The 20,942-nt window shown below is 41.7% G+C and overlaps 1 protein-coding gene across 3 annotated transcripts in view; it reads right to left on the bottom strand.

Moving 5' to 3' along the window:
- The window catches only part of srcap (Snf2-related CREBBP activator protein), a 41,055-nt gene extending 23,770 nt beyond the window's left edge, over nt 1–17,285 (bottom strand). Inside the window, exons 1-11 of one of the 3 annotated variants that reach the window (XM_085417034.1) lie at nt 17,209–17,285; nt 13,063–15,980; nt 12,417–12,458; nt 11,838–12,101; nt 9,756–9,941; nt 9,472–9,612; nt 7,483–7,672; nt 5,702–5,871; nt 707–800; nt 479–568; nt 51–224 (exon numbers count right to left, since the gene is read on the bottom strand). In XM_085417034.1, coding sequence (XP_085273160.1) covers nt 51–224; nt 479–568; nt 707–800; nt 5,702–5,871; nt 7,483–7,672; nt 9,472–9,612; nt 9,756–9,941; nt 11,838–12,101; nt 12,417–12,458; nt 13,063–15,606 — 3,895 coding nt within the window. In that variant the 5' untranslated portion in view covers nt 15,607–15,980; nt 17,209–17,285. Of the gene's footprint in view, nt 1–50; nt 225–478; nt 569–706; nt 801–5,701; nt 5,872–7,482; nt 7,673–9,471; nt 9,613–9,755; nt 9,942–11,837; nt 12,102–12,416; nt 12,459–13,062; nt 15,981–17,208 lie in introns of those variants that run through there. The other 2 variants (XM_085417035.1, XM_085417033.1) reach the window with 2 other exon arrangements.
- Between the last annotated feature and the right edge of the window lie 3,657 nt (nt 17,286–20,942).

The following is a 20,942-nucleotide window of genomic DNA, read 5'->3' as shown; positions in this document are numbered from 1 at the left end:
GTGGAGGGAGATAAACAGTTTATTTTGGGTCTTTATGAGCAGTTTAATACCTGAGGAAGAAGTGTTACTTTCCACATCACTCTCATCTTCTTCAGTCTCCACCTCCTCATCCCCAGACACCTCCGAATCAGAGCTCGCTTTAGAGCCAGAAGCAGACGGGACCTCAAAGTCTGAGGCATACGCTCCTTTGTACTTCTCCAGCAACTCCTCCATGCTCATATCGCCTGGAAGGGAAGTAGAGACACGTCAAGGATCCGGTCTGCAGCCTCTTATTTTAGACCAGGGAGCAGCTAGTAATGAATGAAATTTCATTCATATGTACAGAATTTTAAAAAAGGCAGAAAGAGAGCAGCAATGCAGAGGTGTCATCAAGCTTGCTTTCCTCTTTAAAGAGACAGAAAGCTCTTCAAACACTTCATAAAACCTCAGGTCAATGCAATGAATTAGCACCACTTCCAGTAGAAAATAAAGCCCTCACCCTCTTTGGCTAAATCATCGAGTTCCTCTGCATGATCTACATTTCCTTCCACCTTCTCCTGAGCTGCTATCGTGTCCTCCTCATCCTCAGCTGTGAACACAGAAGAAGAAAAACAAATTCTTGACAATTAAAAATGAACTTGGATAAACAAAAAATGAGCAGAAAAAAAAAAATCCAGTAAAAGGTCTCATTCTGTTTTTATGGAGGTTATATTGGGAGCAATCTCACCATCCTCTTCGTTGGCAGTGAATTCCCCGTCTTCTTCCTCCCCCGCCTCTGATGAAGACATTTCATCAGAGCATTCTTCGTCCGAGCCCTGGTCCTGCGTAACACCGTGATTCAGTGATACATGAAATCTGTGGTCAGTATTAAAAACATGTGCTTTTCTTCAGCTTTTGCACATTATCAGCTAACCTCGTTTTAACAGAGGTGTCAGCGTGTTTACTCAGGTATAATCATCCCATAATTAGACTTGTATGAGTTATAAAAACAAATAATAAAGCTCAATAAGTCCTCAGTGAGATGACAGCATCTGGAATTAATTTGAAGTGAAAATGAAGATGAATAATTATACAACACATTACTGTTAAATCAAATGCACAGCTACAGCTCACCAGCTTGTTTATGTGGGTGATAATGTCAGTGTTTACCAACTGTTTCGAATCTTTCTTAAATGAATTCAATCATTTAATTCATGTTTCCTTTCTGAAAATACTGAACTGGCCAAGCAGTTTGTGACACGTAAGAGAGCAATATGATCAGCTGCTCTCCTACAAATATTCCAAGTCCAAAGTCTCAGACTGCAGCAGGTAACCGTAGTCCTTGAACCTCCTCTCCACCTACTGCGGGTACTCAGCGGAGCAGGAGGAAGACTATTGCTGGCAGCTGTAGTCCAAGAAAGTGGAGTTTAAGGATGTCCGGAAAAACGGGACAGGAACTTTCAAAATAAAACAGAGAAGGCTGTCCACCTGCATTAATCACCCACGTGAGAAACACTGAATCTCAACTGTTACCTTTTTTTTTTTTTTTTTATTTAATGACTCTTTAGATCCAACAATGGGATGCAGCTCAAAATAAAAGTGGCAGGTCTTTAAACAACAGCAGAAACTCAGGTGCTATACTTTGACTCAGCTCACTTTTTACGTGGTCCATAATTTCAGCTGTTTGTGGAGGAAAAGTTTCCAAACTGCCTGAATTTGTACCAACACTGAATCAAATTAACTTACAGTATGTTTAAGATTCAGTGTCATTTTTACATAAAGAGAAGATCATCATAGTAGATCATTATTCTCGGTCCATCATTAGCTACTCACAAGTTTGCTTGGAAACCATGGAAACTTCTTAAAACGTTTGTCTTTTTCAAATCAGTCTAGTTGTTTAGTAGTTGTCTGTATATCCACCAACAGATTAAAAACTGGAACTATTAATAGCTCATTTTTACTCAAATGTGAACAAAACATATACAAAGTAGAGATGGCACGATACCACTTTATGTCCGATATCATACATTTGGATATCTGCCGATACCAATATGAATCCGATATAGCGTATTTTGTAATCAATAAGACAGTTTTTTTTATAAATATCTTGCTACATTTTGTATAAGTTCATACTCAAGTTTTAAAAAACAAAACACTAAAGCTATTCTGTTATACTTGTATGCAAAAAATACACTGCACCCAAAATAATTTATAGTTCAGGAAAACTGATCAATCTAATAAACTTAAACCTCCACCATCATCCCTATTCTGGTATCTTAAAGAGCACTTAGCAGAAATATTAAACAACCTAACAAATAGGGTTGCCAACTCCCAGCAAAAATATTAGGGAACCACCCCCCACCTCACAATGCTTAATCAACTTTAATTTAATGCACGTGTAAAAACAAATGCACAGAAATCAATTATTTTTCTACAATAATTAAATAGATTGAACATCTTTCTTCAACAGAATTGCAGACTGCACAGATGGTACCTTCCCAAAGGAAAAAGTACTATAGCTTACTAGGGTGTACAGTGGGGCAAAAAAGTATTTAGTCAGCCACCGATTGTGCAAGTTCCCCCACCTAAAATGATGACAGAGGTCAGTAATTTGCACCAGAGGTACACTTCAACTGTGAGAGACAGAATGTGAAAAAAAAATCCATGAATCCACATGGTAGGATTTGTAATGAATTTATTCATGAATCAGGGTGGAAAATAAGTATTTGGTCAATAACAAAAATACAACTCAATACTTTGTAACATAACCTTTGTTGGCAATAACAGAGGTCAAACGTTTACTATAGGTCTTTACCAGGTTTGCACACACAGTAGCTGGTATTTTGGCCCATTCCTCCATGCAGATCTTCTCGAGAGCAGTGATGTTTTGGGGCTGTCGCCGAGCAACACGGACTTTCAACTCCCGCCACAGATTTTCTATGGGGTTGAGGTCTGGAGACTGGCTAGGCCACTCCAGGACTTTCAAATGCTTCTTACGGAGCCACTCCTTTGTTGCCCGGGTGGTGTGTTTTGGATCATTGTCATGTTGGAAGACCCAGCCTCGTTTCATCTTCAAAGTTCTCACTGATGGAAGGAGGTTTTGGCTCAAAATCTCACGATACATGGCCCCATTCATTCTGTCCTTAACACGGATCAGTCGTCCTGTCCCCTTGGCAGAAAAACAGCCCCATAGCATGATGTTTCCACCCCCATGCTTCACAGTAGGTATGGTGTTCTTGGGATGCAACTCAGTATTCTTCTTCCTCCAAACACGACGAGTTGAGTTTATACCAAAAAGTTCTACTTTGGTTTCATCTGACCACATGATATTCTCCCAATCCTCTGCTGTATCATCCATGTGCTCTCTGGCAAACTTCAGACGGGCCTGGACATGCACTGGCTTCAGCAGCGGAACACGTCTGGCACTGCGGGATTTGATTCCCTGCCGTTGTAGTGTGTTACTGATGGTGACCTTTGTTACTTTGGTCCCAGCTCTCTGCAGGTCATTCACCAGGTCCCCCCGTGTGGTTCTGGGATCTTTGCTCACCGTTCTCATGATCATTTTGACCCCACGGGATGAGATCTTGCGTGGAGCCCCAGATCGAGGGAGATTATCAGTGGTCTTGTATGTCTTCCATTTTCTGATGATTGCTCCCACAGTTGATTTTTTCACACCAAGCTGCTTGTCTATTGTAGATTCACTCTTCCCAGTCTGGTGCAGGTCTACAATACTTTTCCTGGTGTCCTTCGAAAGCTCTTTGGTCTTGGCCATGGCGGAGTTTGGAGTTATACAGATACAGATGATACAGATGATGAGTTCGAACAGGTGCCATTCATACAGGTAACGAGTGGGGGACAGAAAAGCTTCTTACAGAAGACGTTACAGGTCTGTGAGAGCCAGAGATTTTCCTTGTTTGAGGTGACCAAATACTTATTTTCCACCCTAATTTACGAATAAATTCTTTACAAATCCTACCATGTGGATTCATGGATTTTTTTTTCACATTCTGTCTCTCACAGTTGAAGTGTACCTGTATGATCCAAAACACACCACCCGGGCAACAAAGGAGTGGCTCCGTAAGAAGCATTTGAAAGTCCTGGAGTGGCCTAGCCAGTCTCCAGACCTCAACCCCATAGAAAATCTGTGGCGGGAGTTGAAAGTCCGTGTTGCTCGGCGACAGCCCCAAAACATCACTGCTCTCGAGAAGATCTGCATGGAGGAATGGGCCAAAATACCAGCTACTGTGTGTGCAAACCTGGTAAAGACCTATAGTAAACGTTTGACCTCTGTTATTGCCAACAAAGGTTATGTTACAAAGTATTGAGTTGTATTTTTGTTATTGACCAAATACTTATTTTCCACCCTAATTTACGAATAAATTCTTTACAAATCCTACCATGTGGATTCATGGATTTTTTTTTTTTTCACATTCTGTCTCTCACAGTTGAAGTGTACCTCTGGTGCAAATTACTGACCTCTGTCATCATTTTAAGTGGGGGAACTTGCACAATCGGTGGCTGACTAAATACTTTTTTGCCCCACTGTATATTAGACTTAACAGTTACTATATACAATAATGGATTTCTATACATTTAATCAGATGACCACTTTGGTTGTAAGATTCAGATAATTATTTATTAAAAGTTAGTCATTTTAAATGAAATAACAAACAAAAGTATTTTTGTGCCCACCCTTTCCCTGTTAATGCCCTACCTGGCCCCCTAGCAAAACTTTGCTAGATCCGCCCCTGCAAAGTTACCAGCTGTCAGCTACGTAGAAAAGGATCCTGGTGTTATTTGTCTCTCAGAAACAGTTCATAACTTCCCTTCAACTCATTCACATAAAAGGTAATCCTGTTTGTCCATCACTGTTCAGCTGATGATTCAGTAAGAACATCTCCTGGATTAATTTTTATGTTTCCCTCTCACCACATATCCAAACGGTGGGCGATAAACAAACAAGAGAGACGGGACTTGCGACAGAAAAGCCAACCAGCTGATCATTGATCAGTTTCATGATTGAAGTAGCAACAGGGGAGGGAGGGGGAGAGAATGAGAGAAGAGGCAGCTGTGCAGCAAAGACAGAATAACTCCAGCTTTGTGCCCTTTTTTTTTTTCCCCCATTGTAGCTGAAGTAATGGACAAATTGCTTCCTTTTCGCCTCAATATGGAACTCCGATGGTCAGTCCAGCTATGGCTCAATATATCAGTTGTTAAGCTTAACGTGGAAATACTATGCAAACATTCAGAGATGCACTTACACACTTGCTTTACTTCTCTGGGATAGTTTTCTCTGAGATGAAATGCCGCGGTTTGGAAGCATGTAGCGAGGCTCCACATGCTCCACCAGACCACCGACAGGTCTCGCAGACAACAGCCGCTCTATCACGTGACACATACTGATACGATGCACTGAGCTGGGTTATGCCAAGTAGCGCATTTTGTGAGGTGATTTTGTGATACTTCGGATTGGATCACATGTTTTATTTCTCTCCGATATCCGATCCAGTAATTTAGGTCAGTATCGGACCAATACCGATACGTAATATCGGATCGGTCCATCTCTAATACAAAGTAGCTCAAGTTGTAGGCTGTTCAACTTTTCAGATATAAATATTTAAACCACAAATTTAGATAACCAAGTTAAATTGAGGACATCTGTGAAGTTGGTCTGTTTCTGGATGGTTGCAGTACTTTTGTTCTTTTCAGAAAACAATCACTGCCCTCTGGTTTGTGGACCTACCTGAGGCAGATTGAGGCTGCTGAGCAGCTGGTCCAGTGGCAGCATGCCCTCTTCCTTCAGCAGTTCAATCTCCCTCCGGTGGCTCTCAGCATCATTGCCCTCCTGCTGCTCCTCCACCTCTATGGTCTCTTCATCATCCTCCTCTTCACAGGGAGGTTCAAAGTCTCTGTCTGCATGAAAACAAAGGGTTTGGTATTGGAAAAAGACTTTATTCTGAAGAACACAGTTAGACAAACTGCAAAGTCAAAAAGAGAAAAAAAAAAAACACCATCTCAAACATACACACTGAAAAAGACTGAATTTCCTCTCATATACGCTTAAATATACTTTTTAAAAGAAGTTTTTATGGATTATTTGCATTTTACAGATGGTCTGTGAGGATAGTTGATGAATGGGAACCACGCAGTCCAAGCATTTTGCAAACTGAAACAAGGATTTTACTTTTTTTTTTTTTTTTTTTTTTTTTTAAACCCTCAAGCAAATATATTTCATACAGGAATACTTGTTTTCAGTGGCTTTATTTGTGTATCATACCCACTTATACAGTTTCCTCTGCTTTGAAGCTTCTGCAGCAGTAAATATTGCTACTCTCAGCCTGTTAGTCATGCAAAACATCACAACAGATGTTTAACTAATCTAAATACAAGTCTGCAGAAAATACTTTCAGTATTATAAATCCAAAAAACAGAAGTTTGATTTAGACTAAATTTGAACAGAGGCATAAATGTGTCAAATGGTTTTAAAAAATAAAATAAAATAAAATAATATGCAGCCATTTGAACTTTTTTTTTTTTTAAACATAAAAATGATTGACAGCATTTTATATACATTAGATATCTTTCAGATTATCTGTCACAGATAAAAGAAACAGCAAAAGTATGATAAGCACACACTGTTTGAAATATAACATGTTATTTTAGTTTCTAGAATAGGCTGATGTAAATCCATGTCTTGATTAAGAGCAGCAGTTTGTTGTGTCTGGTGGGGGGTTTTTGTTGTTGCTCGATTCCTACCTACCTACCTACCTACCTACCTACCTATCTTTTTTTTCTCTTTCTTAACTAAAGACTTATTGGTTTGTGTCTCCTATTTTGATTTTAACACACAAAAGCCACAGCTGGAGCTACTGCAAGGCTTCAGCTACAGGCAGAAGGAAAATTTAAGTTTTGGTCTCAGTGCTGTGAGCTTCTTCACAGCTAAGCAGACTGTGTTCGCACTTTAGCACCAACAAACCCGTATTTGGTAATGAAATGAAGGTGGGATCAGAACCACTGCTACGTCTGTTCCTCCTCTGACTGAAACACAGCTTCAGATTAAGCTGCTCACCTCAGTGCTTCAGGAATAAGCTGCCAACGGTAATACTGGCGGCAGACAAGTCTGACAGGTTTGATGGGTCTCAAGTCTGACGGTTGCCAAAGAGCATTAGGTACAGCGCTCTGGATGTGGTCCACCCCCCCAAAAAAAATAAAAATGTGTAACTGCTGTGACAAATGTTTGACTTCTCATCATGTTAAACCAAGCCGAGGTGCATCAGCCAGAGAGGGCTCGCAGAAAATGCGGTTTAATCTTACAAAGATGTAGCGACCTTGACGGTGAAGAACGCCTTTTGTTCCTATGAAACAGTTTACCTCTGAACGCTTGAGAAGATTCGCTCACTGGTGTGTAGCTATGACAACGTCCCAGTCTGAACCAGTGAATCAGCTCTGAAAGCTGTCTGCGACATGGTGGCAGTGAGCACTAACGATAAGAAGAAGGTTTTCTTTAAAGGGAAAACTTCTCACCATCCTCCTCGACAGGATTAGGCAGGGATTTCTGTGGAGACACGACGGTCTCAGCAGGCCTGATGGGTGCCAAGGACTTGCTCAGGAGGTCCGAGTATTTCTCCGTCTGGCCAACAATGAAGTCCAGCTGAAGGTCCAACGCCTTCTTCCGCTTCTCCTCTAGCCTGGACTGCTGCTTGTACTGTACCACCTTCAGGTTCAACAAATAAGACAGCGTGTGAGAACAGCTGGGAATTTCACATGATTTTTAAAAAGTAAACAAAAAAAACCCACATAAGCAGAAAAGTTGCGATGCTGGGTAAAACGGCATAAAATCTCAAATGGGTCTCGTATTTTAATTGAGTTTACAATATAAAAAGTTCAATTCAAGGTTTCAAGCTGCATGTTTTAACATCAAGAAGAGCCGTGTAGTCGGATTACTCTGGGTGAAATTCAACCGAAATTCTTGATGACTTAGATTTACATACTGTATTTAGTTCAAAAATAACAAAAACTTTTTTTTCTTTTTTTTTTTTTAAAGGGCAATTATGAGCTCTGTGGGGGTCTTTTTGTTTGTTTGTTGGTTTTTAAAAACCAACAAACAAACAAACAATTAGACCATTAAAATAATGTCAGCAACACACAAAGTTTTTTGTGTGTGTGTGTGTGTTTTTAAATTAGAAAAACAACACTGAAAAAAAAAATGTAATACTAAAGAAAACACGCACTAGATCAGTTCACAACTAACAAGGTTGAACATCCCAGAAAAAGATGGAAGATTCACAAGAGTTTATTCCAAGTGTTTGCAAACTACATCTTACTTTACAAAAAGATGCATCTACTATAAATTAAAGCTTTGCTTATTTTAGCAAAAAATACCAAAACACATTCTGCATTTTTACAACGACAATAGCTCAGCAGGAAAAAGGATCCAGGTGCTGAACTGACCCAAGCGCACCAGTGAAAATATTAAGCTTGTTCTGAACCAAAGAAAATATGACACGGGACGAGCAGAGCGGCTGAAATCATGAGATAGCGAGCATAGATTAGAAAACCCGTTGGTTTTCCCCTACTGAGGTAATTGATATCCTCCAAAGGTTCCCAGAGTGTTGTTAAAAGAAGAGCCCAATAAAAACTAATCACTTCGTGTGCCATTTTCTATCGTATATGTTTGTTCTGAAGTTTTATTTTCAGTTTCAGCCAGCTTTCAGAGCGAGTTTTGCTCATATGAAAGGGTTCACTTTCAGTTTAATTTAAATTATTTTGTTTTTTTTTTTTTTTGGGGTTTTTTTTTAAAATGTGTGTCCAAACTGTCCAGTGTTTTTTTTGTTTTGTTTATTATTTACACTTATTCTTCATTTTATTACTAAGTTAAGTTACTGTGTTGCGTCGTGTTGTATGTAGTGCCAACGTTTTATTGGAGACACAGATGAGCATTTTGCAATTTAGTATAATGTGTGAAAGTTTACATTTCTTCAGTACTGAAAAACAGAAATTAGGCTGTCTTGTCAGGGGCCATTTTTTTGGAGGGGGGCAGCCGACAGCACTGTACACAACGGTAGCTGGGTGTGTAGCAGGCAAACAAAAAAATACCGAAAATAGAGGTGTTTGATGGTAAATTGGCGTCAAAGCACGCTGAGAGATAGAGCTGTGCAAGAGGTGCAATTTTATCGTGGTGGAAGCAAAACAGCAAAACTAAGAGGGAATTTATTCATTACGATGTTTTTCAAAAGTGTAGTTTTGGTCTTTTGCTGCTGGTTCAGTGAATTTTGGTAGGAGAGTGACGAAACCTGCAGTTTCAGAATCTGTGCGCCAAAGCCTCCTGATCCCCACCTCGTTTTAGTTTTTATTCAGCTACAGCCTTGAACATTACACTGCCACGTTTTTGGAAGCAGGACTGCACTTCATGTGAAAAGTGGATGTTATTTCTGTCATAAACCCGAACAAACACGGGCGCTGAACAGAGAAGCAGAATGTTCTGTTTGCTTGGTTTCAGGGAATCATCTGTACCTTCTCTACACTGCTCCAAAAAGCCCGGACTTCCTTTGCAATAGAAGAGGCGACTCGTCTGATTTTAGCATGCTCGTCCCGCTTTGCTTTTTCTTCCTTTTGCCTCAGCTCCTCATGGTGCCGCATCACCATCCGCACCACCTAACAACAAATCAACAGAACACACTTAGAACATATACAACATCCACCATCAAAAATACAGGAGCGCACTTTTCACCCCTGTTCTTAGCATCATGAATGTGTGAAACTTCAAGCAAACCTCTGTGATGATTTGCACGTCCTACCTTTCTGGCCACGCCTCTCTTCCACCGCCTCTCTTGAGCAAAGTCAGCCGAGAGCCACTGCATCTCCTCACACAGGTAATCCCAGTGAACCTTTGGCCGCGGTGGCTCCGTCAGGCGGGTGAGTCGCTTCATTGACCAGAAGCCCTCTCGCTTCAGTGCCTGTGTTCGATGCTCGATGTCAGCTTCCTGCAGCACAAAGTGAAGAACAAAAAGTCAGTAAACTCCTGGCTCTGAAACAGTAAGGTGGGGGTTAGCTGATTCAGAAATGCCAAATACTGATCTCCTGCTACACTGCATCGTCAAAGGTGCTTTCAAACTGGAGGAACCTTTTCCTAGTTCTTCCGACTCTTAGAGGCGGTCCCCACTTTTGATGTAGGCTCACTTGATAGAAATGGGTCTATCAAAGCTTTGAGAACCCCATTTTCAGGTCTTTTTAGATACTAGTGCCATATATTGGCATTATAAGGAAAATAGAAAGATTATATGGAAAGAGAGCTGAACAAAAGGCAGTTTGTTTGTGGCTTTTATCTCATAGGATTTCACTTAATGGCATCAATTTGTGAAGATTATCTTCACAAATTGACCAAAACATTTTTTTAACAAAGTTTTATGCAATAACACCAAAACAACCTTGAAACAAAAACAGAAAAGAAATCCCACTTGGTGTGTGTAGAGGGAACCATGGTGGTGCCAGCCTCCGGGTTGGCATTTAAAAAAATAAAGGTTCTCCTTGCACCTCTCATTTAGGTACACTCTGGATTCATTACTTCATAATTATCTGTCTCAGTAACAAAAAAAAAAAAAAAAAAAATAGTGGCACTCTGGTGAACGGCTCTCATCGGTCGGAGAAAATATTTGTTTAATTTCAAAAGAGCTGCACCTGTGCAACATTTTCGATAACAATATCCCTCCCTAGCACTCAAACTGCAGCAGAGAAGCTGTTCCACACACCTCACACTTTGTCTCACACAGTCACAAGGCTGCAAGATGTTCCATCTTTCTTCTCCTGCTTTCAAATCCACACACTTTGTTGCCTTGTCCTGTTTGTCATATAGTGACCTTCATCAGCAGAGCTTCACTTGCTTCACAAAAGAGGAGGAGCTGATTGAGACGTTTCTTCTTAAAAACCGTGATGTTCCCAAAAAGTAACGCAAGTAAACAGTACAAAGGACAGAGCTCTTTATATTTAACACTTGAACACAACAGTTTTTAAAGGTTGTTCAGCAGAGCGCTCCAGCATAATCATGTAAAGTATACCATCAAAGTCAAAAGGATGTCAGGGGAGTTTTTAAAAAGTGCTGCATTTCTCCTGAGCTTTTCTTAAATTACTCAAAGCAGACATAAAATAACAATTAACTACTTATCTGCCCGACAGCTAAATAGGGGAATGGATCAAAAGCTGCGTCTATTCACAAAACTGAAATGTCTTTTTAGTAAAAAAAGGTCCAATTTTCTCTCCTTTAAGAATCCAGAAGGTTAAAAAAATGCATGCTGTGCCATTCAAAGTGATTTGTTTTGATTATTTACATTTCAGACTCCTGGAGCAGCCTGTTAAAAGGCATCGGACATGAGGCAAATAATCTTCGGATGTGCAACTGCTTTCGTCAATTTGAGGATTTAGTGAGAGGCTGAGAAGCAGCGATTCATACACAATTCATAAGATTTCTGCCTGGCACCACTTACTGAGGGACAAGAAACAACCTACAGCAAAATAAAAGTTAAGATTTTACTTGGATTACGTGGAAGAAATATAAAACTGTAAAGCATGATAAACAAAAAAAAAACAACCTTTCATATGCAGGACGGTTACAAAGATGAAATATTTTATATAAAAATATCAGAGCCCGGTTTGAAAAACAAAAAAACAAAAACTGAATTGGGAAATTTGAAGATAGATGAAAGAGGTAAACAGAAGGACAAGCAGTCAGAGAGATTGATAATAGATCGATAGATATAATTAGATAAAACTGTATCTAGACAAGCAGAAAGACTGCTAAAAAACACAGACGGAGAGACAGACTGGTTGACTGTCCCGCGGACGTGTGGACGAAATGCTGAACATCCTGAATGATGCTCACTCACATGTTTAGCCAGCTCTGCCATGTCGGTGTGACGCTCACTGCGGGACCGCTGAGAGGAGCCCTGGTCTGGCGGCGAAGACGACGAACTGTAGGCACCGAAAGAGGAAGGTGAAACAAACTTTCCGTGGGGACCCCGGAGAGGCGAGGACCTCTCCCGCCGTGGTGTGGACCAGTCAGGTGTGGTTGAGGATCCGGGGTAGGAGAAGGTTGAGGGTGATCCAGGAGAAGAATTCCCAGTGACCCTGTCTGCAATCCACTGGCGTACCTGAGAGTGAAGGGGACAAGGATGAAGAGGATTTTTTTTTTTTTTTAATTTTTAGAAAATGAAACAAACTAAGGTGAAAGCCTAAGCTTCACTAAGACAAAAGCATCATGCATGAAATGGATTAGAGCATTTAAGTGTTTAGGAAGCGTGTCAAACTGGCCACGAGCGAGTCTGTGGCAGCCGTCTTCTCATGCAATCATAAAAGAGCTGAAGTCAAAGAAATGCCTGCTTGAGTTAAAATTCTCCTGCCTGGGATATGCTCATGAATGCCCTGTTAAAATGAGCCTGTCTGGGTGTCTGACAACCAGCACTTACCTTAAGAAACAGTGCTTGTCTGTCTGTCCTGCTCTGTCCATGCTGGAAAACACACATGGCTTAGCATGCGGCCAACTTAAAAGAAATGAATCACTGTATACAAGAACACCGCGCACACACGTGTTGCATTAAAGATGGACTACATGCGGAGTGACGTCCTTTTAAAATAAAATAAAAAGCATGCCAGCGTATCTGATTACCATTTGATAACTAAAACTGCTTTTTGTTCTTAGCCAAGATAAAATATTAACGCATCTCTTCAGGACTGAATTACAGCTCAGAAAAATGATTTCAGCAACAGTAACAGTGTTGCACATCACTAAAAAATATATATATATATTCTGTCATACCCAGTTAGGAAGCAAACCTCTCTGAAACTCCTAAGCTCCTCACTCGGATAAAAAGAACAAAAAAGATCCAATAAACAGTTCATCTCATCTTATTCACAGCGACAAGATGTCCGGATGCAGATTTAGCATTTATCAGCTGTTTTGCTTCAGTTGTGCTCGTGTTTTGTGGACGCCTCTTATACCTTGGCATTCAAGCAATAACTCATGACTATGAGTCTTAATGCTATGTCTAAGCTATGGTTTCTTTGGTTTCCTTTTTTTTTTATTTTATTTTTTTTTTTAAATGGATCAAATACCTTGTGTGGCGAGCTGGGGGTGGTCATCTCGCTTTTTTCGCCGTCGGCTTCGTCGTCACTGCCTTCTTCTGGGCTGCTAACCTGTCCCGAGTTGCTCTCCTGGACCTCAGTTTCTCCCGCAGGGTCGTCATGCTCAATGTCCTCGCCATCTTCCTCCCCGTAGATGGAATCGGGTTGGCTGGGGAAGTCGCCGGGGCTGGTGGATGCTGAGACTGAAGCTGTGAGCATGTTCGAACTGTGCAGCGTAGCGGCTGCTGTGGAATCATCTTGGGATAAAGTTCTGCTAACGGTTAAGGCCTCAGGTTTGCTTGTAGTAGTCGTTAAGGGGGTGGCAGGTGTAGCCGGGTCGGGTTCAAGAGAAATATTACCACTTTCTAGCTTGACAGAAGCTCCTGCTGCTGCTACCACTGACAATTCATTGACAGCCCGCTGCGTCTGATCGCTGCAGCTGCTAAGAGCGGAGACTGTTTGGGGAAGGCACTCCTCAGACACCGTGCCAGACCAGGAGCAGGAGCCGTGGGCATTGGCCAGCTTGCCGTCTGCATTCTGTTGCTTAGACAATGAAAAGGAGGGTGGGTGTTTCAGGAGAGGAGTTTCTCCCGGTTTGAGAAGGAGCAGCGTTGGATTTATAGCCCCAGGAGCGGCACGCAAAGCCACTGGCTTGCTTACTGAGGGCATAGCGACATTCTGAACAGTCACTGATGCCGTTGTGGTGACAGCGGGGGAATCTTTGGTCCCGTCACAAGCAGAAACACAGACCTCAGGCTTTGTGACACTTACAACAGTGACTCCTGGGGTCTGATTTAGGGAGGGTTGGTTTCCTATATGAGAAAGTGTAACAGCAACAGGGGCCTGCATCCCCAAGTTTCCACTGGTAATAGTAACCACTGGGGATAAGAGAGATAACGAAGCAACTGTTACTTCTGCTTCCTGTTTTGGGCCAACAGTCTGAAGCACAGCAGTACCGCTCACCTCCGTCTGGTCAGCACCGACCTGTGTCCCGATTTGCGCGCTGGTGTCCGCCTGTTCAACAGTGAATGAGTCAGCAGTAACGGCCGCTACTTCAACTAAACAAACCGCACTTGAGTGTGCCACTTCAACAGCTTGGTTAGCATCTAACACCAAATGCTGTTCAACTCCGGCCATGCTTGTGTTTCGTATGGATAAATTACTGCTAGAGCAAGCCTGATTTATATCACTTGTTGAACGCAAGGGCTGCTGGGAGATTATGATGGTGTTGTTTTCACCAACTGTGTGGATAGATGCTTCGAGGTCCTCAGAGTTTTCTAGTAAAGCGTTGAATAAGTTCACCTCATATCCAGGAGAATGAGGCATCTGTGCAGCACTGCTGGCACAGACCGTCTCCTCTGCGACCTCCTCCACCAGACTGCAAAACTCGTACACTTCCACAGGTTGAGAGCCCAGCTCCATCTGCGTCTGAACGCTTCCTGTGTACAGCTTCGGCTCCCCAGCGGAGATCTCCGAAGTCAGCTCGTTGACGATGGCGGCTTCGCAGACGCTGCCATCCTCTCGCTGCAGAAGGTAACTCTGATTCAGGTGCACGGTGGGCCAGGCCCCGGTGATATGAGCCTCCTCCCCGACAACCACAATTTCCTGAGTGTCGGCAGAATGCACAATCTCCGCGATGAGCTCTGTTGAGGCGACTTGGTCAGAGGTGTGAGATGTTTCAGCTTTTATAACCTCCCCCGCCTGAAGTGAGACAACTAGGCCTGTGTCAAACAGAGCAGGTCCGGTGGAAGGTTTTGAGGAAATCTCTTGCAGCACTGTGGGGCCTGACAAGTCAGCTTGCTCTTTGCTCGTGCTACTCTCCACCTGCGCTCCTTCAAGGGGACCGCAGCTGGACGCCGAGCTTCCTTTTCCAGTCGAAGTGTATATTCCAGGGAGCAGCTCTCTTGCCTTTGCGGCTTCGAGTATTTCAGCTGAATGAGGCTGCGTTTCAATGTGTTCAACTGACTCCAAAAAAGCCGTTTTCTGCACGTCTCTAGCATTAGCTGAGATCCCCTTGATAGTTTTGGGTTGAGTTTTTGACAGGTTAGTTTGTTTAATCTCTCTATTTTCGGCTGAGGACAGAAGGAGTGCAGGCGATGCCGAGTCCTGGAGACTCCCTGCTTGCTCTGCAGCACCTGACGGAGGTATATGGCTGCTTTGATTTGTTTGGACAGATGGAGTCCTGTCGGACTGCTCCACAGCCCCACCCTCCGTAGCGTCTTGGACAGAGAGAGATGAGGCTGTGAAACAGATCTGAGATTTGGGTTGTTGTGGGAGAATATTCCCACCTGTGTGCTCTTTTCCACCAAGTTCCATATTTGTTCCAGTCTCTGGTTTATATTCCAAGGTGATGGACCGTTTTTCCTTTGTTCCCGTAATAACCACAAGTCCAGCACCTTCTCTAGGAAGCTGGTTTGTCTGACTGTTTGAGTGGCTTTTCTCTTTATCAGTTTGTGACCCGTATTGCAGCTCTTGCACTGTTTTGTCAATCTGTAAGGGGACAGGAGGACAAAGGGAAGCTGGAAGCCTTTGCATCTCAGCAGAGGAACTGCAGTCCTCAGTGAGGGACGCTGGCAAAGATCTTGCAACTCCGACGGCACTCTCTTCTGAGATGATATTACCACTGATTGGTAGAGTCTCAGGCAAGGTGGTCGGAGGGGCGTTCTCCGTGCTGGCGAATGTTGGGGTGTTGCTCTCCAGCAGGGGCACAGTGGACGGATCGGTGAGCGGAGGGACTGGGTGCGGGGCAGCTGCGACCGGCTGCGGGGCATGCCGAGGGGACTCCCCAGCCACATTTTGTGCAGCCTGGGGGTTGCCACCCAGCACATCCACAGCCGGAGAGGCGTGCTGCCGCGCCGCCTCCTCCCCAGAGCGTCCTTCCTCGGTGCTGCCCCGGCTACACACTGCACCTGCAAGGGAAGAGACACAGGCTGTTAACAGGGGTGTCAGGCATGAACTGGTCCAATCGGCTACTGGATATTTTGTAAAGAGTGAGAGTTGCAGTGAAGTCATAAATTACTCAAATTTTTCGATAAAACTCATTTTTTGTGGTATGATGGTACTAGCTTTACACAGAAGTATACATCTCTCTCTATAAGTGTACTTTAATCGTTTTATTTAAGTTTATACTCACTTAAATTTTGATTTTACTTCAGTTCTTGTATTTACTAATGTAGTTGTTTTACTGTGATGTATTTTATTGAACTATATAGCACTGTACTTATCTTATGTGCTTATAGCTTGTATTTGCAGCAATAAAGGGATTTCCCCACTTTTGAGATAAGTAAAGCAGAACTTTATCTTATATTGTCACTATGATTTATCAATTTTAACAAACACATGATGTAAGGAGACAAAAAAAAAAGAAAAAAGAAAAAATGAAAACAAGATCTGAACACTCCGTGTCTGGCTCATTTTGAATCCAGGGATGTCCAGGTGAATGTTCTTTAGTAGCACTGGTTTTACTAGTCAAACTGGGCTAATGGGCCAAACGTGGCTCATGAACACCTCTGGTATAACTCACTTAACAGGTAAAAATGAAAGTGCGACCACATGTCCCTCTTTAAACAGGACATTTTCATCCCCCATGTTTTTTCTTTTAAGTCTAAATATAATAACAACAACAATATAATTGCAATGCACATTTGTAAAAATCTCAGGAAAAAAATTTCCACAATTGTATGTATATCTTTAAAAAGGTCATTAACATACATACACAAGAAAGGGAAAATAAAACACCTGAAACCAAAAACCAAAATAAACAAATAAAAACGGGGATCTCTGGATGCTCCACAGACTAAATAGCATTTATACCAGCTAAATAACATAGTACCTTAGATTCCATCTAAAAGAAGCAAGGTAAATTTTAATGCAAAAACATTAGCTGCACAGCTCATCCGTGTTTACTTTTTAGACTAAATATATCAAAATAAAAACCAGTCTGTGCACTATATTTTGTTTGATGAGTTTCTTTTCATGGGGACTAAGTACAATAAGTTTTTGCTAACAAAATAATAACATAAAGAAGTCTATTTAAATGTCTAAACACTGCTGACTGCACTAGCAAGTCACAAATAATTACTACACATATTACAGCCACTTCTGAAGCGATGTGTGTGCAAAGCAGGAGCCTCTCACCTGTCTGTCGTGTAAGACACAGATCTTCAGTGCTTTCTACTTCCAGGATGCTGAAATTAGGGTCCCCTCCACATATTCTGAGGAAGTGAGGAACAGAAATCGGGTGGTAACTTTATTTTTAAAATCAAAAAAGCAGTTTAAACTCACTATTAGGAACTCTACTGCTGAAACTGACTGGTCTTACAACTCCAACAGCTATAAAAAAAATGAGCTGTGGCAGAAGCTTCAGTTGGTAAACAGAGATATATGAATGTGTGGGATGATGAGTAACATGTCACGTAAGGAGCGGACAGCTAGGCTAGCAAACTCCTGCTAGGACTGTGGTGTGTGTGCAGCGGTAATAAAAAAAAAACAAACACAAAAAAAAAAAAAAAAACAGCCAGCTCCTGGTTGCATTTGCTGCAGTCGCCCACAGGAAGATGTTAGGATTTCTGCAGCACGCGCTCTCTCGCGCTAAAAGCCGGCGACCAAGCGCGCGGGCCTCCGGTCAGTCATTCAATCCGTGCTCTCGTGACTATTTTTTCTTTTTTTTCCTTTTAAATTGTGAGTACCTGTCGCCACATGGGGTTCAAGACGACCAAGAAATTATGTGTATTCACTAGTGATGTGGCAGCGGTGATACCTTGAAACATGAGCCGTACCCATATGAGAACTGCAGCTCAAGAAGCTTCATAAAACACAATTCAAAGGTTAACGCCTAACGTTGCCGGTTAGCTCTCTGGCAGGCTGGCTAACTAGCTAACGTTAGCTCCAGCAATAACAGTTAAATGGAGGAAGCCTGCTGCTAACTAGCCAGCTAGAAGAGTTAGTTAGTAGGGTGCGTTCATTTGACGCGCAGGCGCCCCTCATCCCACCCGCAGTTATGTAATGCTCAGGCTTCAAAGAAGCCAGTTTATGCCGATACATTTTAATGCGTTACTGTACGCTGAGGACCCAAAAATACCCCCAAAACATCCGAAAAGTCGCATTAAAAGCCGCTTCTGCATGCACTACAGAGGGAGGGGGGGAGACAATCACTCGTGACGTCATTGCGTGGGGTCAAATCCTCTTTTGCGAAAATAAATGGGTTTAAATTATTCAGTTTTAAAAATAGATAGTGATTACTTTTTAGTTAAATATACGAAATGTCTAAAAAAAACAGTGTTAGAAAGTTCCATATAAATTTTGCAACGATTACACGGGGGACTCAAGGGGGCTAACTACGTCCCCACGGACCGCACTTTAGAAACGACCGCACGGAAGTGACGGTTTATCACTCCTTTTTTCTTTTAGAGTAGTTAACATCCGAAGATATCCCATGTCACTGTCTACTGTTTTGTCATCTTGGTTTAGGTCAGTGTTGTAGGTAGGTACATATTTCATCGCACGCCCCAGAAGCAGCGTGAACAAATGAAACGCAGTCTGATTGTGGCCTTCCAGTTGTCTAAAACCCCCCTTGAATCCCCCTTTACTTCCTCCTTCGCCCCCCTCCCTCTCAAGGCCGCCATCTTAAGTTCCCACCTACCTGAAATTTCCGACCAATTTTCTTTTACTAAATTCTCGTTGAAGGAGTCGTCATCCGCGAAAAATCGCACTCAATCCGTAATGCCAGTAATCCGAACTGTCTCCCGGTACCCAACGAGGTACCCCTAGGTCTGTGGGAAGAAGTTAAATTACGGACCGGGAGAGACTGGGTTTCGGCGCAGAATGTAGCGGTCGCGGGGAGGAGACTTTACGCAGCGAAATGGTGGAGGACCGCTGCTGACAAAGTACAGAACGCACGAAAATCTCGCGAGAAGTCGTCAAGCGCGCCACTTGAAATGCTGACATTTGTGATAGTTTATTTACCGGCGTTGGCGAGCGATTAATATAAAGACGAGTTAATTTAATTGATTTACTGCGGTGCGCTTGGAAGAAATAGTGCATGTTGAATCGTTTTTTTTTCGGGATTATTCATTATATTAAAGAAAATTATATCAACGTGACAGCAAAACTATTTTAATTTCCCTGTCGGGGTTTGTTTACACTAAGTAAACGCTATTTCGCCATTTTCCTGGTGATTTAAATGTTGGATTATTTATCAAATATAATCGCAGCTATTTTTAATACACATATTTTTAATGCACTCTAAGTTTAAATGATTATCTGTATGATTGTAAGTGATGTTATGCATAACATGTTATATTTGATGTACCTGAAACTTGTTGAATGGACTAAAATTATTCAATGTTACTATTAAAAGCTTTATGTAAATATTAGGTGGTTTTCTTTGGTTTAAAGAATGCTGCCCTATTATTTGCCAAATTTGAGTTGGAACAACAGTGAGCCATTTTTTAAACAAAAGAAATCTGATGGAGCCACAAAACCAATGTAATCCTTATAATAACAATAGCACAGCCTTTTAAGGACAGATTATCCTTTGAATATTATCAACAGGTGTAAATAAATACTATTGTTACATCCACGTGTTTCACAGAGGAGCATTTATGACTATTTGCATTTTAATTACAATAACACTATATTTTTTGTTACATATGTAAAATTATAGAACAAAAATACAAAAAACTATCATTGCAAATGTACAACAGAATTGTGAAGCAAAGGAGAAAAAAAAAAGTCTATTAAGCCTGATTTGAAGTATATACTGTAATGCTACACTGGTCACTGATGGGTACCAGTGTTTCTGCAAATAACCTAAATTAAAAAGAGCCTGTTTTGATTATAAATATCAAAACCTTTTAATTTAATTTTTTCCTAAGGTCCAGCTACACTTTTAAGTAGTGAAAATAAACAAATCTGTCCTCTGTCTGAAATTCTTAATTTTCCTCCATGACTTCATTTCTGGGCCTTTAAATTCATAGCTCAAGGGATTCAGGACTAAACGTTTTTGCACATATGTCCATGCTCGCCACTCCAACTGAGGTTCAGAGAGATTAAGATAATATGCTGATTGTTTCCACGATTGCTCCATTAATAATGAATTGTTTAGTTCGGGGGGTGTGAACCTGGACCATCTCCAGTGGCTCCCTGTGGTTTTGACAAAAAGTATATAAAGATGAACAGTGGTTATTTTTTTATATAGTCATATTTTAAATGTGATTACTGTAAGTCACTAATTATATTTTCCTATTGAAAAAAGTATGTAGCCTGTATCCTTTTAAATAACAATCACTGGCTATTTTTTTTTCTTTTTTTGTTACATACACCTGTCCCGACTGCTCGATAATGCAAATATCTAATCAACCAATCACATGGCAGCAGCTCGATGCATTTGGGCATGTAGATATTGTGGAGACAGCCTGCTGAAGTTCAAACCAACCATCAGAATGAAGGATTATTTGACTGTGATGATGGACTGGTCTGAGCATTTCAGAAACCGGTGATCTCCTTGAAGTTTTCCCCCCACACAACCATCCCTTTAGACCATTCACTGTAAACCATAAAGAGCTGCACTGAGCAGCAGTTCTCTGGGTCAAAATGCCTTATTGACAGCAGACTGCTTCAAACTGATAGAAAGGCAACGGTAACATCAACAGGAAACAGGTTACAGTACATTTAGGCTCACCAAAATCTGACAACAGAAAAATATCTCAACTCCTGCTGCAACATTCAGGTGGTAGGATCAGAATTTGGCATAAAAACAAAAGCACGGAGCCGTGCTGTCTCGCTGTTCACCTGCTGGTGGGGGTGTAATGGTGAGGGGGATAGTTATCTTGATTAACCTCTGCCACAAAGAAGCAGTTCTGAAGGTAAAA

Source organism: Rhamphochromis longiceps, linkage group LG8, assembly GCF_057381845.1.
Source record: "Rhamphochromis longiceps isolate RC_006_pf linkage group LG8, R_longiceps_female_GT1.1, whole genome shotgun sequence".
Taxonomy (NCBI): Eukaryota; Metazoa; Chordata; class Actinopteri; order Cichliformes; family Cichlidae; genus Rhamphochromis; species Rhamphochromis longiceps.
Note: the sequence above shows the minus strand (reverse complement) of the source record. Positions and strands in the feature narration are given on the sequence as shown.